Here is a 15,814-nt window from a genome sequence, read left to right on the forward strand (position 1 = left end):
CTACAGAATTAAAAAACAAACCAAGATGGACTTTCAAATGGAGATAATAACATTTAATTCAAAAGAGGGGTAAATGAATTGAAAGTATCCCAAGATCCATGTATTGCTCAGAAGGAGGGTAAGGATTTGATCAAATTCAGATTTGTGGAGTTAATTGTACATGCTTTAATTTCTAGGGAAACTACAAATAAGATAGGAACAGTATTAACAAGTTCAAAGGTGAAAAAGTAATTATAACTATATTCAGCTAATCTAACAAGACAAGAAAGGAGAGGAAAAGAAACAATGAATAGATGGGACAAATAGCACAAACTAAGATGATAGAAATAAATCTCAGTAAATCAGTAACTAAAATGATTAAAAGTGAAGAAAATTACTCCAGTGAAAAAATAAAGATTGTCAGACTAGATAAAAATAAAATCTAACATATACTGTCCATAAGGGAAACATCTAAAACATAAGTATACAGAAAGCTTTAATATCTAAACATTAGCTAAAACAAGTTACATAAATATCAGATAAAATAAAATCTAAAGCAAAAAAAAATATTGTAGGTAAAGAAAGTCAATTATATAATAAAGGTTATTTTACCTGGAAGTCACACTAATCTTAAATATATACTGACCATATAATGTAGTCTAAATATAACTAATATGGAAATTGACAGAACTACAAGAAGAAATAGACAAACTGACAACTATAGTGGAAGATCTGAACACACATTTCTCAGTAACTGACAGACAATATTTGAATAAAATGATTAACAAAAGTGGACAAATATGGACAAGTGAACAAATATAGAACAGTTCACATAACACGTGCTGAATGCATTTTCTCTTTAAAATCACAAAAACATTAACAAAAATAAGCAGATGGACCACAAACTAAGACTCAACAACAAATGCAAATGGATTGGACTCATGGAAAGTATGCTCTCTGACCATGAGAAAGCTAAGTTATAAATCAATATTTTAAAATATGTGTTAAACTCCTAATGTAAATCAAGAAATACCTTTTTAAGTAAACTATTAATCAAAGGAGAAATTCTAATGGATATTAGAAAATAGTTTGAAGTGAATAATAAAATACTACATATCAACACTTGTGGAATGCAGCTAAAGAGTATTTAGAAAATATTTATAGCCTTATATACATAAACTAGACAAGAAGAAATCCTGGAAAGTTAATGGGCTAAGCATCCATTTTAAGAAATTACAAAAAGAAAAGCAATTTATACCCAAAGAAGGTGGAAGGCAAAAGTAAAAAAAATAATGATGTAAAAAAGTAACATAAAATAGAATGGAACAGTAAAGCCAATAATTTCAACCTTGATAAAGCTAATAAAAGTGACAAAAGTGTGACATGGTTCATTAAGAAACAAACAAACATAAAGGCACATAAAACCAATATGAAAAATGATAAAACAGACATTATATCTGGGGCAGACAGTTAAAGATAATAAAGTATATAATAACTTTAGACCATTTCAAAATATGCAAAAAATCATGTCAATATATGAAAAAAAGGACAAATTGTTAGAAAGTATCACTTATTGTAATCAACTCAAGAAAAAAGATGGAGAAAAGCTTATATTCCTATAATCATTAAATAAATTGAATCTGTTTTTCAATATCTCCCCACACATAAAACTCCAGACCAAAATAGCTCTATCAAACATTTAAAATGAAATAATTTTAATTTACACAAAATCTTCCAGAAAATAAGGAAAGAAGGAAATCCCTGTGATGGTTAATTTTATGTGTTAACTTGAGTAGGCCACAGGGTGTTCAGACATTTGGCCAAACATTATTCTGAGTGTGTTTGTGAGTGTATTTTTGGATAAGATTAACATGTTAATTGAGAGACTAAGTAAAGAAGATTGCTCTCCCCAATGTGAGTGGGCCTCATCTAATCAGTTGAAGACATGAATAGATCACAGAGACTAACCCTCCAGAGAATAAGAGAGCACTTTTTCTGATTGACTACTGAGCTGGGACATCAGTCTTTTCCTGCCTCTGGATTTGAACTGGAAATTTGGCTCTTCTTGGGTCTGAAAGCCTGCTGGCTTTTGGACTGGAACTTACACCATCAGCTCTCCTGGTTCCCAGTCCTTTAGATTTGACTGGAACTACATCATTGACTCTCTTGGGGCTCCAGCTTGTTGACTTCAGGTCTTGAGATTTCTAAGTCTGCATAATCATGTGAACCAATTCCTTACAATAAATAAATATGTATAAAATATACATATAAATATATATTTATATAAGATAAAAACATATATATATACACACATACATAAGGATACATAAAAAGATATAGATATTAAAAAGAATTGGCTCACATGATTATGAAACATAACCAATAGGAGATATAGATATATAGATACAGATACTGAAATATATTCCTGGTGTTTCTGTTCCTCTTGAGAACACTAAGACAGATTTTGGTGCTTAGAAGAGAAGTGCTGCTGTAACAAATACCTACAAATGTGGACGGCTCTGGAACTGGGTAAAGGAGAGAGGATGGGAGAGTTTTGAGGTGCATGTTAGGAAAAGCCCAGATTGCTATGAAGGGATTGTTGGTAGAAATATGGACATTAAAGGTGATTCTGCTGACAGCTCAAAAAGAAAAAGGGAGAGCTGGAGAGAAAGCCTCCATCTACTTAGAAAAAAATATAAATATTCATGAACAGAATATTGGTGGAGTGTAGTTGTTAAGGGCCATTCAAATGGAAATGAGGAAGAGCATATTGGAAATTGGAGGAAAGGCGATCCTTGTTATAAAGTGGCAAATAACTTGGCTGAAGTATGTTCTAGTGTTTTGTGGAAGGTAGAAATTGCAAGCAATGAGATTGGATATTTAGCAAATGAGATTTCTAAGCAAAGTATTGAAGGTGCGGCTTGGGTTCGCCTTACTGCTTACAGTAAAATGCAAGAGCAGAGATATAAATTGAAGAAGGAATTATTAAGCAAAAAGGAACCAGAAATTAGAACTTTAGAAAACTCTCAACCTATTCATATTGCAAATAAAGAAAGCTTGTTCTGAAGAGAACACTGAGGGTGTGGCTGAACAGCCACTTGATAACAAGATCACGGGTGTGATGCATGGATTTAATGAGTCATCTCGGCCGAGGCCAGGAATAGAGATGGCATTAAACCAGCAGAGACACTGCCAGTTTGAAGTAAAGGGGACAGAGAAAGCCAGGGAGAATGAAGGAAAGCTGTCAGACTTCTTGGGTTCTACAGAAGAGGACCTAGAGCTATGTGGCTGTGAACTTGCACTATTCTTAAAGGAAAGGGAAGAATGACCTGAAAGGCAATTCAGAGATCATAAGGGCTGCCACTCGCATCATAGGCCCAGGGGTCAAAACTATTTGCTCCTCTGTTTCAGAGGCAGAGCTTCTGTAGAAAACCATGTGGGCAGGTCCCATTTAGCTGAAGGGGCAGGGTCACGCCACAGAGGAGGGGGGGTTGAGGGTGATGCTGCCATCTCGATGGGCCAGGAAGGTAGGACATTGAGGCAAAGAGGATTATTCTGGAGCCTTAAGATCTAATGGAGTCTGTCTTGTTATGTTTTGTACTTCCTGGGGACCTGCCACCCCTTCCTTCTCTCCTATTTCTCCCTTATGAAGTAGGAAAGTCTATCCTATGCCTGTCCCAACATTGTATTTTGGAAGCACATAATATGTTTGGTTTCATAGAGTCACAGTTTGGAGAGGAAGTTTGCCTCAGGATGAACTGTACCTCAAATCTCAAACATACTTGATTTAGATATTTAGATAAGACTTTGGACTTCAGACACTAGGGATGATGCCTAAATGAGTTAAGACTTTGGGACTGTTGTGCTGGAATGAATGTATTTTTCATATGAGAAGGACATGAATTTTGTGAGGCAGAAAACTATGAAATGAATTTTGTCCCCCGCTAAATTCTCATATTGAAGCCCTGATCCCCAGTGTGACTGTATTTGGAGATAGTGTTTTTAGGAGGTAATTAAGGTTAAATGAGGTCTTAAGGGTGAGACCCTAGTCTGATAGTATTGGTGGCCTCTTCCATGTGAGGGCATAGTGAGGAGCCAGCTGTCTACAAACTAGAAAGAAAATTCTCACCAGAAACCAACCACGGTGGCACCCTGATCTGAAACTTCCAGCCTCTAGAACAAAGAGAAATAAATTCCTGTGTTTAGTCACCTAGTCCATGGTATTTTGTTTTGGCAGCTATATTTGACTAAGACACTCCCCAAATTATTTTATGTGGCTCCTGTAACCTGATACCAAAACCTGATGAGGACAATATTAGAAGGGAAGATTGTAGTCTAATCTTACTTGTGAACATACAGAATTCTTCTTCTGACATTAATGAGTATTTTGTTGGTTTTATACCTGTTGTGAAAAATACAGGTTTTGTCTTAACTGAAAACAGAGCTTTAATTTTTAGCCACTGGTTTAAAAGATTATTGAAGGTAAGGCTAGGATAACAATGTTCGTATGGCTGTTAAAGACAAAGGTACACAATCCAGGATTTTGGCTGAAAATACAGAAGCATTCTTTGAACTGTAGTTTGAATTTTAACAAGAACATGTATGGCTTTATCTGTGCTGATGGCAATGGCATTCCTTGGAACACTTCAAAGATTATATACACTCTTTTCAGTATATTTCATCATTATTGCTCAATGGTAGAACATCTTCATAAAACACATACCAAATTTGATCTTTTGTACACTCTTAGCTCTACAGTGAGAATTCCCATGAAATGCTGAACATAATGAATTCTTTAAAAAACATTGCTGGGCTTCCCTGGTGGCGCAGTGGTTGAGAGTCCGCCTGCCGATGCAGGGGACACGGGTTCGTGCCCCGGTCCGGGAGGATCCCACATGCCGCGGAGCGGCTGGGCCCGTGAGCCGTGGCCGCTGAGCCTGCGCGTCTGGAGCCTGTGCTCCGCAATGGAAGAGGCCACAACAGTGAGAGGCCCACATACCACAAAAAAAAAACAAAAAACAAAAAACAAACAAAAAAAAACATTGCTAAACAGAATTCAGTTATATATAAAAAGAATAACACAGCATGACTAATTTGGTATTATCCCTGATACACAAAGTTTGACTTTAGAAAATGAATGAGCATAACATAGTAACAGTTTAAAAATAAAAATCATATATCAATAAAAGCATAGGAACACCTGATAAAATTCAACATTCTTTTGTGATACAAAAACAAAAGCAAAACCTCTCTTCCCAATTAGAAATAGAAAAGAACTTCCTTAATCTGATGGAAGGTATCAGCACCAGCAACAGAATTCATAGCAAACAGTGTAATTAATGGTGAAATACTGAAACTTTTCCATTTTTTATATTTAGGGACATGACAAAGATGCCTGCTATGACTATTTCTATTAATTATGAAATGGAGGGTCTTTCAATAAATTTTTAGAATTAATAAAAGAGTTTAGCAAGGTGGTTAACTACCATGTCAATGTACAAAAATCAATATACAGAGTATATTGTATGTACAGAATATATTGACTACAATGTCAGTATACTCAAAGGTCTTTCTATAGATGAAGAAGAAATATTAAATAATTACCATTTTAAACACACACCATTTACAATAGCATAAGAAATCAAGTATTTAGGAACAAATCTAAAAATAGCTAAAAGGCCTCTAGGAAGAAATATTATAAAATTTAAAGAGGGACACTTGAAAAGGCCTAAGTTAAATAGAGAGTTATACTATAATCCTAGATCGAAAGACTCAATATTATAAAGATATTAATTCTCCCTTAACTGATAATATATCAGTTCAATCAAGATTAAAGATTCAGTATAATATATCAAGGTCAATATAATCTTGATAAAAATCCTATTTTTTTTATGGAATTCGTAATTTATACAGAAACACAAAAAACCAAGAAAGTAAAAATGCTTTTGAAGAACAAATAGGCACTAAAAAATATCAAGACATTATAAAACTACAGTAATTAAAACAGTATGGTATTTGTAAAATCATAGACACGTAGACAAGTGGAACACATCAGTTCCCAGAAAAAATGTATTGGGAATACTTGATTTATTATAATGCTAGTAGTGTATAACAGTGGGAAAAAGACCATTAAAACACAAGGCTTAGAGTGGAGATAGATACTTGTAACACATACAACTAACAAAGGCACATATCCAGAATATGTGAGGAGCCTTATAAATCAATATGAAAAAGACAGTCAACCCAGTGGGAAAGTAGCAAGAAACTTAACAGGCTATTCATAAAAGAGGAAATCCAAATAGACAATAAACGTAATAAAAGTTCTAAACCTCATGAGATGCCACTAGTTAAAATAAAATGACTATAAAAGCAAATGTTGGTGAGTATTTGAAGAAATATGAACCTGCATATACTATAATTCCATTTCTAGAAATACATCCTACAGGAATGGTTGCACATTTTATGCAAGGAGATACATAGAAGAATGTTTATAACAACTAAAACACAAGTGTTCATCAAAGTGTAGAATGAATAAAGAAATTATGTTATGTTAATATAATGGAATATACTATAGTAATAAAAATGAATAAATTATAGCTGCACACAACACCATGAATGAATCTCTCAGCATAATGTTGAGTGAAAAAAGCCAGGCACAATAAAGAACACACTATGAGCAAAATTAAACAATGTTTTTTGTGTTAGTCTCAGCCTATTGGTAGTGATGCTCTTGGCTAGGAATGCCCGGGGCGCTCACCTGGGCCATAGTACTTGTAGTGAATCCCACAGACATTCCTTTCCACCACCACAGGGGCCATTGTTGTGACTGGACTGAGACTTGTGGTTCTTATTATGATAGCAGGATGTGTTTCAGTAAAAACTATCAGGGAAATTTGAGGAACAGGATTGATCACTCACAGACCCTGGAGGGTACATGGCATACCCAGTGGCCACACAATGATGTGGCAGGTAGAGAGAATGGGAGAGAAAGTGGACCCAGAGCTCTGCTTTTCTTTCTTTCTTTTTTTTTTTTTAACATCTTTATTGAAGTATAATTGCTTTACAAATGGTGTGTTAGTTTCTGCTTTATAACAAAGTGAATCAGTTATACATATACATATGTTCCCATATCTCTTCCCTCTTGCATCTCCCTCCCTCCCACCCTCCCTATCCCACCCCTCTAGGTGGTCACAAACCACCGAGCTGATCTCCCTGTGCTATGTGGCTGCTTCCCACTAGCTAGCTATCTATTTTACGTTTGGTAGTGTATATATGTCCATGCCACTCTCTCACTTTGTCACAGCTTACCTTTCCCCCTCCCCATATCCTCAAGTCCATTCTCTAGTAGGTCTGTGTCTTTATTCCCACCTTACCCCTAGGTTTTCATGACATTTTTAAAATGTTTTTCTTAGAACAAAAAAATTCACAATTTATATGGAAACATGAAAGACTTCGAATAGCCAAAGCAATCTTGAGAAAGGAAAATGGAGCTGGAGGAATCAGGCTCCTTGACTTCAGACTATACTACAAAGCTACAGTAATCAAGACAGTATGGTACTGCTTATTATTTCTTATTCTGCCTGAATAGGAAAAGTGGTAGTGGACATCTTTGCCTTGTTTCCATTCTTAGGGGAAAACATTTGGTTTTTCATCATTAGTGGTAGTGCTTGCCTTAATTTCTTGTAAATGCCCTTCATCAGGATAAGGAAGTCTCTTCTATTCCTAGCGTGTTGAGAGTTATCATGAATGGATGTTGAATTTTGTCAAATACTTTTTTTGCATCAACTGATATGATAATTTTCCCCCCCTTCAGACTGAAGATAGTCTCTTTTTAAATAAAATTAAACTAAATTGGAGCTAAGACATCAATAAATTGCCTCCTAGGAGGGATTCTTTACTATATTCATTCTATGAATCCATATGAAAAAGTTTATTTATTGGGATGCATAGTAAAGAGGCATTTTTTTCTTCATAACTTTGAAAATTTGGCAAATGTTCTGAATCTCCTACATTTACTACGAATTTCTTGTATTTTTTTCTCCATGGTATTTGTCATTATTCAAGTCTATATACTTATATGCTCTGCTCAGCTGTGCAGCATCTTCACTTACAATCAAACTTTATTCCCCAGTAACATCTGTAAGCATCCAATTCTTTCCATTTCAAAACGTATTTTCTACTATTTCCTTGGAAAGAAAAATTTTATATCATATAGACCGCCAAATTTCATATGCTTTTGAAGTCTAATTTAAGAAATGTAATCTAAATTACCTGTACCAATTTTTAGATTATTAGTATTCACAAAATCTTGCTGAACCCTCTATAATTGATTTTAATGTATTTCTACATATTTACGGCCATATATCACTTCTACATTTATAAGGCAAGTAGTTCAAAGAGTCTTTTGATGATTCTGATCATATATCTAAATGAAAGTATCTTTTAAATACGTTTATGATTAATATTCTCCTTTTAATGTAGTCTACATGCACATGCTATGACACACATTTAAAAGTAGCCAAATTGATATAAAGTATATGAAGTATACATATATTTTGTTTGTAGAAATAGAAAGCATAGATTTAAATTACTTAAAATATATTTTCAGCTTTGTGAGAATTTTAGTTTTACTGTGTTTTTGTCTAACAAGTATTATTCTTTTGTCTTACTTGAGAAATAATTTAATTCTTATAATTTTAGTGACATAGGTAACTTGCCTATATTTATTTTTGTCTCTTTGATTCAGATCACAGATTCTGCTCACCTTCCAGTTCACACACCAACGATAAAGAGAAAGGAATATCATAATAGAATCCTCCTTCTAACTAAGATACTTGATTTAGTTATAAACTTAACAGGTCCTTGAAAAATGAGAATAAGTTAGTTTTAGTCTCTAACCCCTCCCTCCCTCCCTCTCTCCTTCCCTCTCTCCCTTTCTCCTTTCCTCCCTTCTTTCTTTTCTTCCTTTTTTCTTGGAGACTTCTGGTTAAATTTAGCAGATTCAAAAATGCCTACACTTTTGCTTTCTAAGGAAACTTGTTAAACAGACTAAAGAGAGAGAGTAGACAAATAAGTCAACATAATTTTGAAAGATGGAAGAACCTGAGTGAGGGGTTAGGAGAGCTGAGAAATATGAATGTCAGGTGCTTAGAAATGACTTGCCAAAAAGTCACAAGATAATTAATACTTTGGAAACCTAGGAGGATTCAATGATTAGGGACACCAAGTCCTTTAGGAGGCAGGGGTGACATGTGGTACTGAAAAGAGGGGAATTAATTGAAGATCTGAGAAAAAGCAGGTAGCCCCTGTACACAGTCAGGGCCCATGGCAGGGACTGCAATCTGTCCACATCACAAATCAGGAAACAGAGACAATGAAGGTGAGAAAATTTCCCAACTAGTATTTGGAGAAACCGGATTTTGTTGTAATTTAGATATTGCTAATTTATGATAACAATAATTTCAGGTCAAAGAGGCATGATACAGAAATGGACAATCCATAGTGGATTTTCAAATGGTTGATAATTTTGTGAAGACCTCTGGAGTTTTATTTGTTGGGCTTTCAGCTAGAAATTTCAGTGTGCCTTCCACCTAGAAAGTGTAATATGGCTTGCTTAATCAGAGTGTTCCAATTCCTGGAGCACATTATTTTTTTATTGATAATAGAAAAGGAAACACATAATTTTCTATAAAGATAAAATTTTAAATTATTCTTTTTTTCCAAAGAAGGTATAAAAACCATATTATTTTTTGTTACCCCTCCCCAGTAAAAATATGTATACATAGGCAATTCTGACTCCATTAATAGTTAAGGAATCATTTGAAGAATTTATCAATCTAGAATTTTTAAATGTTCAGGATATATCAGCTCAAATAAAGGCCAGGCTTTATTAATTTGGTTCCAAATAGTAGTAATGAACATTTGATCACCACTTAAATAATTCTCCTTCTTCTTCTCCTCCTCCTCCCTTCTCTTCTTGGTAATTTTTGGATCCTTTAATCAGTATTTTCCAACTATGAAGTAATTAGGGGCAAGAATCGTAAATGCTGGTAAGAAAAGGGGGAGCTGCTTATCTTGGCATATAAAATGATATTTTGGGCAGGATGGGTTGAAGGAATCACCAGAATCACCTTTTCATAGTTATTTAACCATCGATGTGTGTTTGTTCTCTTCATTTTGTAGCATAAAACCCACAGGTTTTTCCTCACGTCCTTTACCGCTCCCACCAAGTGTCACCAGTGCACATCTCTGATGGTGGGCTTGATAAGACAAGGCTGCACCCAAGGAAGGGACACATGGAGTCAGAGCCATAATACTTGTACCTAAGTTTTTTAGTCAACTCGGTGGTTTAGTCAGCTGCCATAACAAAGCACAGAGACTAGGTGGCTTCTAAACACAGTCATATATTCCTCACTGGATGGAAGTCTGAGATCAGGGCACCAGTATGGTCCAGTTCTGGTGAGGACTCTCTTCCAGGTTGCAGACTGCTGACTTCTTGCTGTGTCCTCATGTGGTGGGAGGGGCCAGGGAACTCTGTGGGGTCTCTTTTTTTAAGGGCATTAATCCCATTCATGAGGGCTCCACCCCCATGACCTAACAAAGTCTCCACCTCCGAATACCCTCACATGGGGATTAGGATTTCAACATGTCAATTTCGAAGGAACACAAAGATTCAGTCCACTGCATTTAGTTGGTAAGAAGAAATTTCGTTCTTTCTGAATTGTAGAAGCATGACGGTGAACTGATTACTTTACTAAAAATTCCTCTGAATCTGTTTCATATGAACGGGTGGTCATTGGGAGCATTTGTGGGGGACCTCTGCATTGTGCAGCTCCAAAGAGCCTCATGCCCTCATACCTGTGTGAACAGCACCCCAGGGAGGCATGCTGTGTAGCCTGCAGGCAGGGCCACACTTATTAGGAAAATGTGTTTAATGAAATTTTGTTCTCTGTAGCACTAGTAGAGTATGAGGATGACATTCACCAGCTTATGTGACAGGAAAATGGAACACTATCCTTGAGTTGTAATCCTTTTATTTTACTCAATGAATTTATTACAGTAGATATCGTTGAAAGAAAGAAATATATGTTTGGAAATATCAAACAGTGGATCACAGTGCTACACAGGCACCTCATACGTCATCCTAGGGAACAGACTCTGTACTCATTGGTTTCCCCAGCCAGTCCTGTCGAGTGTCCACTCAGGGACTCACAGCGCTGAGCAGGACAACTTTCCTGCCCTCAGCATTGTGACAGTCACAGATGCCTTAACCATAAATGTGTCCTAGCATATTAAAGAAAATAGGATTTTAAATGGGGAATTATGTGCCCATACAATTCTCCTAGGGCAGCAGAGTCAGGCTCTGAGCTGAGCTCCCAGGAGCATCTCCTGCTGCCAGCATTACTCAGTCTCTGTTGAGCCTGGGACAGCTCCACCATTGTCCCAAGAAGACGGTGAATCTGGAAGCTGCCACCACTGCTGCAGCCCTCAGAACCTGCAACTTCTGCCAGAGTCAGAAAGACCCTGTTGCTGCAGAGTTAAGAGAGCTTCCATCAAATTCAGAAACCACCACTGCAGCTGTGACCTCACACTCCCTCTGTCAAGATCCAAGCCAGTAAAATGGATGTGCTACATCAGGCATCTCCCCCAGCTTGACTCAACTCAAAGTCTCATAGAGAGCTATCTTATTAGTGGAGCTTACATCAGGTCCAAAACTTAGTTCCAAGGGAGTCTGGGAAATGTAGTTTTTAGCGTTTCACCTTTACAGTAGTAGACAGAATTGCAATGGGGGTTGAGGGAGTCAAACCATCATATCCCCTACAATCTTATCTCTTTATTTCCCTCAAAAAGCATGTGGGTTCTCATGTCACACAACCTGTGAGGAAAAAGCTCCAAAAACGTGTCCCAGGCCTTTTCATCAGAAGAAAGGTGCCTTCTGTCTAGACCCACAGAAAGGCATGGGAACAGCCTATGAAGTCCATGTCTGGGTAAGTGTCAATATTTTTGTTTCAGATGAAGTCTTAAAGAGTTTATTAATCACTTTTCACAATGTGTGCACAATATTTTTCAGAAATATTTATGATATGTTATACGATATTAATTATATGCAACTGAAAATCATCTGAAGAATATGATTTCAGAATAAAGTTTAGGTGTCCGTGATAGGATATTTTCAAATTTCCCAAAGTTTTCTGTTTAGATCTTACTTTGCAATGAACAAATGCTAAAATCCCTTCTAATGATGTAACTTTGACTTCCGGTCAGTAATAATAAATTATGAAGCTAAAAGTGAAAGACTCTTCTTCAGAAATATTTAAAATCTGAGTTGAACTTGAGGCTACCAAAATTGAATTTAATCTTATGTAGAGGCAACGCTGTGACTAGTGTTAATGGAAATTGTATTGATCATATTTTCACAACCCAAGTATTTAGTCCTCAAAGGAATTATGTTATGTAGTTCTGTTCCAATCTTTAACAAGTGGTAGATTTGTAACACAGTTTTTTCATTTTTATTATTTTAATTTTATATGTAATAAATGGGTAGTATTTGATGCTTCAGCTTAGATTGCTTTTATTTGTTTTTTGAAAAATAAAAACTAAAGATTCCAAAGAAAGCAGGGATGAAAAAAGGATGGCAGAGGGCATTGGCTCTAGTGTGTGACTTCAAACTCTTCCTGTATGATATGGATGAAGAAGACTCAAAACCCAATGTTGTAGTTAGTCAAGTGATTGACATGAGGCAAGCTTCGAAAGGGAGATTATTTTTTATCAAAAAATCTGGGAATAAAAGTGGTTTCTGAAATTTTTAAAAATAGTGTTGTCATTTAACTTATGTTAAGTTTCTAACTTTCTCCATTGCCATGTGAACTTTAAAATAGAAGATTTCTGCCTAAGGTTTGCATCATTACCTCTTAGTTATGGATTATAATTGTGTAATATTTGTAAGAGTTTATTTATTTATTTATTTTTAGTCAGAAGTTTATATTCTTATTGTGTGTGTGTATGTGTGTGTGTAGCAGAAAAGGAAATACAACCTTAAAACCAGATGCTCTTTATATTGAGATATAATTCATATATTATAAAATTCACCATTTAAAAATGGGCAACCCAGAGGTTTTTAGTGTATTCACAAGGTTGTAAAACTATCATCACAATCTAATTTTAGAACATTTTCATCACACGAAAAGGAAACCTTTATTAATTAATAATCACTCTGTATTTACCCCTGCCCCCAGCCCCAGCAACCATTAATCTGTTTCTGTCTCTATGGATTTGTCTATTCTGAATTTTTATATAAATGGAATCATACAACATGTGGAGTTTTGTAACTGGCTTCTCTCACTAAGCATAATGTTTCAAGACTCACCCATGTAGCATGTATCAGTACTTCATTATTTGTCATGGCTGATGCCCTTTATCAGGTTGAGAAAACGGCCTTCTCTTCCTGGTTTTTTGAGTGTTTTTATCTGTAAGGGGTGTTGGATTTCCACAAATGTTTTCTTGTGTGTCTATTGAGAAGATCACATGATTGTTTTCCCCTTAATTCTCATGATGTATTACATTAATTGATTCTTGTATATAGAACCAATCATACATTCCTGGGATAAATCCCACTTGGTCATGGTATCTAATCTTTTTTATAATATGTTGGATTGGGTTCAATAGAATTTTTGAAGATATTTGCATCTATATTAACAGGATATTGGTCTATAGTTTTGTTGCCTTGTGATATTTTTGCCTGGTTTTGGTATTAGGATAATACTGACCTCAGATTAAGTTGGAAAGTACTCTCTTCTCTTTTATTTTTGAAAGAGTTTGTGAAGGATTGGTATTAAATATGTTTGGTAGAATTCACTAGTGAAGTCATCTGGTCCTGAGGTTTTCTTTATGGGATATGTTTTGATTGCTAGTTCAATCTCTTTACTTGTTATAAGTCTATTGAGATTTTTTACATCTTCTTGAGTCAGCTTTAGTACCTTGTGTTTTTCTAGGAATGTTTCCATTTTCTTTAGATTATCTAACTTTGGGGGCATACACTTGTTGATAGTATTCCCTTACACTTCTTTTATTTTCTGAAAGGTCAGAAGTAATGTTCCCACTTTACCTCTGACTTTAGTAATTTGAGGTTTCTTTCATTTTTTTCTTGGTCAGTTTAGCTAAAAGTTTATCAATTTTAGGTGATCTTTTCAAAAAACTAACTTTTGGTTTTCTTGATTTTCTCTTGTTTTATTAATTCCACTCTAAACTTTATTATTTCCTTCCTTCTCCTTGTTCTGAGTTTAGTTTGCTCTTCTTTTCCTAGTTTCTCAAGATGGAAAGTTAGGTTATATATTGATTTGAGATTTTCATTCAATTATCCTTTCTGACCCCTTTTCTCTCTCCTCTCCTTTTGGGACTCCTGTTATATATATTTTAGTATTCTTCATGGTGTCCCAAGGGACTCTGAGGTTCTACTAATTTTTCTTCATTCTTTTTTCTTTCTTTTCTTCAGATTGGATAATGTTAATTGACCTATCTTCAAGTTCAGTGATTCTGCTTTCTGCCTGCTCAGTTCTGTTGTTGACCCCTTCTGGTGAATTCTTCATTTCAGTTATTGTACTCATCAACCTCTGAATTTCTGTTTGGTTCTTTTTTGTATTTTCTATTTCCTTATTTATATTTCCTGCTTGGTGAGACATCATTCTCATAGTTTCATTTAGTTCTTTAGGCATGATTTCCTTTAGGTCTTCAAACATATTTAAAATAGCTGATTTAAATCTTTGTCTGGTAAATCCAACGTCTGGGTTTCCTCAGAGATAGTTTTTATTGATTGCTTTTTTCCTGTGTATTGGTCATACTTTTACGCTTCCTTGCATGTCATACAGTATCACTTTTCTTTAAACTGGACATTTCAAGTAATACTATTGTCAGCTCTAGTTATCAAATTCTACTTCTTCTCCAGGATTTGTTATTGTTGTTTGTTGTAGTTGTTTGTTTGTTCAGTGAATTTTTCAAACTAATCCATAAAGTCTTTATTCTTAGTCATGTGTAGTTATTTGACGTCTCTACTTTATTAGCTTAGTAGTTAGCTAATGATTTTGCAGAGATTTCTTTAAACATCTGGAACCAGTGAATCTCCCACACTTTGCTAAAGAGCTCTGTGTGCAAGTGGGGTCACTTCTTCAACACTCAGTCAGGCCGTTGACAACACGTTATACTTGTGCAAAGCCTCAAGAATATTGGAAGAAATAATGTCAGAAAACCTCCCAAATTTGATGAAAAACATTTATCTATGCATCCAATGTCAGCCAGAGGTGAGAACTTATGTCCTCCTCTGGTCTTTCCTGAGCATATGCATAGCCCTAAGCATGTTCACAGTTCAATGCATGTGCATGATGCTCTAGATTCTTAGCAATATGTCAGACCTTTTCAAAACCCCTATGGATATCTCATTTTCTAACTTCTCCTTTTAAGAGTTTTGGTTAATCTATTATTTTGTCCAGCTGTTAAGCACTGCATAGGCAGCTATGCAGTTAAAATGCTTGCATGAAATAGTTTTTTATAAGTTCCCCTTGGGGCATAGACTTTTCCCTGGGAGACCTCTGAATCAAGCCTAATACTCCAGCTCCTTTCTCCTTCCTCCTTCTACTCTCCAGCTCCCTCAGGTGTCCAGTGGCTTCTAGGATGCACTGTGAATGCAGGCTGCCATTTTTCAAGGCTACTGAGGAGCTGGAAATGGAGCATGGGCCTAGGGCGAGTTAAACTACCACAAAGCTCATACTCCTTACCAAGATTCAGCTTTTTTTTTTAAATTATTTTAAATAAATCCTCCTCAGATTGCCACAAACCTTGGTTA

General features: G+C 35.6%; 1 protein-coding gene across 1 annotated transcript in view; it reads left to right on the plus strand.

The window, feature by feature from the left end:
* Positions 1 to 3,479: 3,479 nt before the first annotated feature.
* LOC132522679 (serine/threonine-protein kinase MRCK alpha-like) overlaps positions 3,480 to 15,814 on the plus strand; it is a 33,235-nt gene continuing 20,900 nt past the window's right edge. The window contains 4 exon segments of the mRNA XM_060153229.1: positions 3,480 to 3,506; positions 10,162 to 10,264; positions 11,827 to 11,966; positions 12,582 to 12,718. Coding sequence (XP_060009212.1) covers positions 3,480 to 3,506; positions 10,162 to 10,264; positions 11,827 to 11,966; positions 12,582 to 12,718 — 407 coding nt within the window.

The sequence above is a fragment of the Lagenorhynchus albirostris genome, chromosome 7 (genome assembly GCF_949774975.1).
Source record: "Lagenorhynchus albirostris chromosome 7, mLagAlb1.1, whole genome shotgun sequence".
NCBI classification, from domain to species: domain Eukaryota; kingdom Metazoa; phylum Chordata; class Mammalia; order Artiodactyla; family Delphinidae; genus Lagenorhynchus; species Lagenorhynchus albirostris.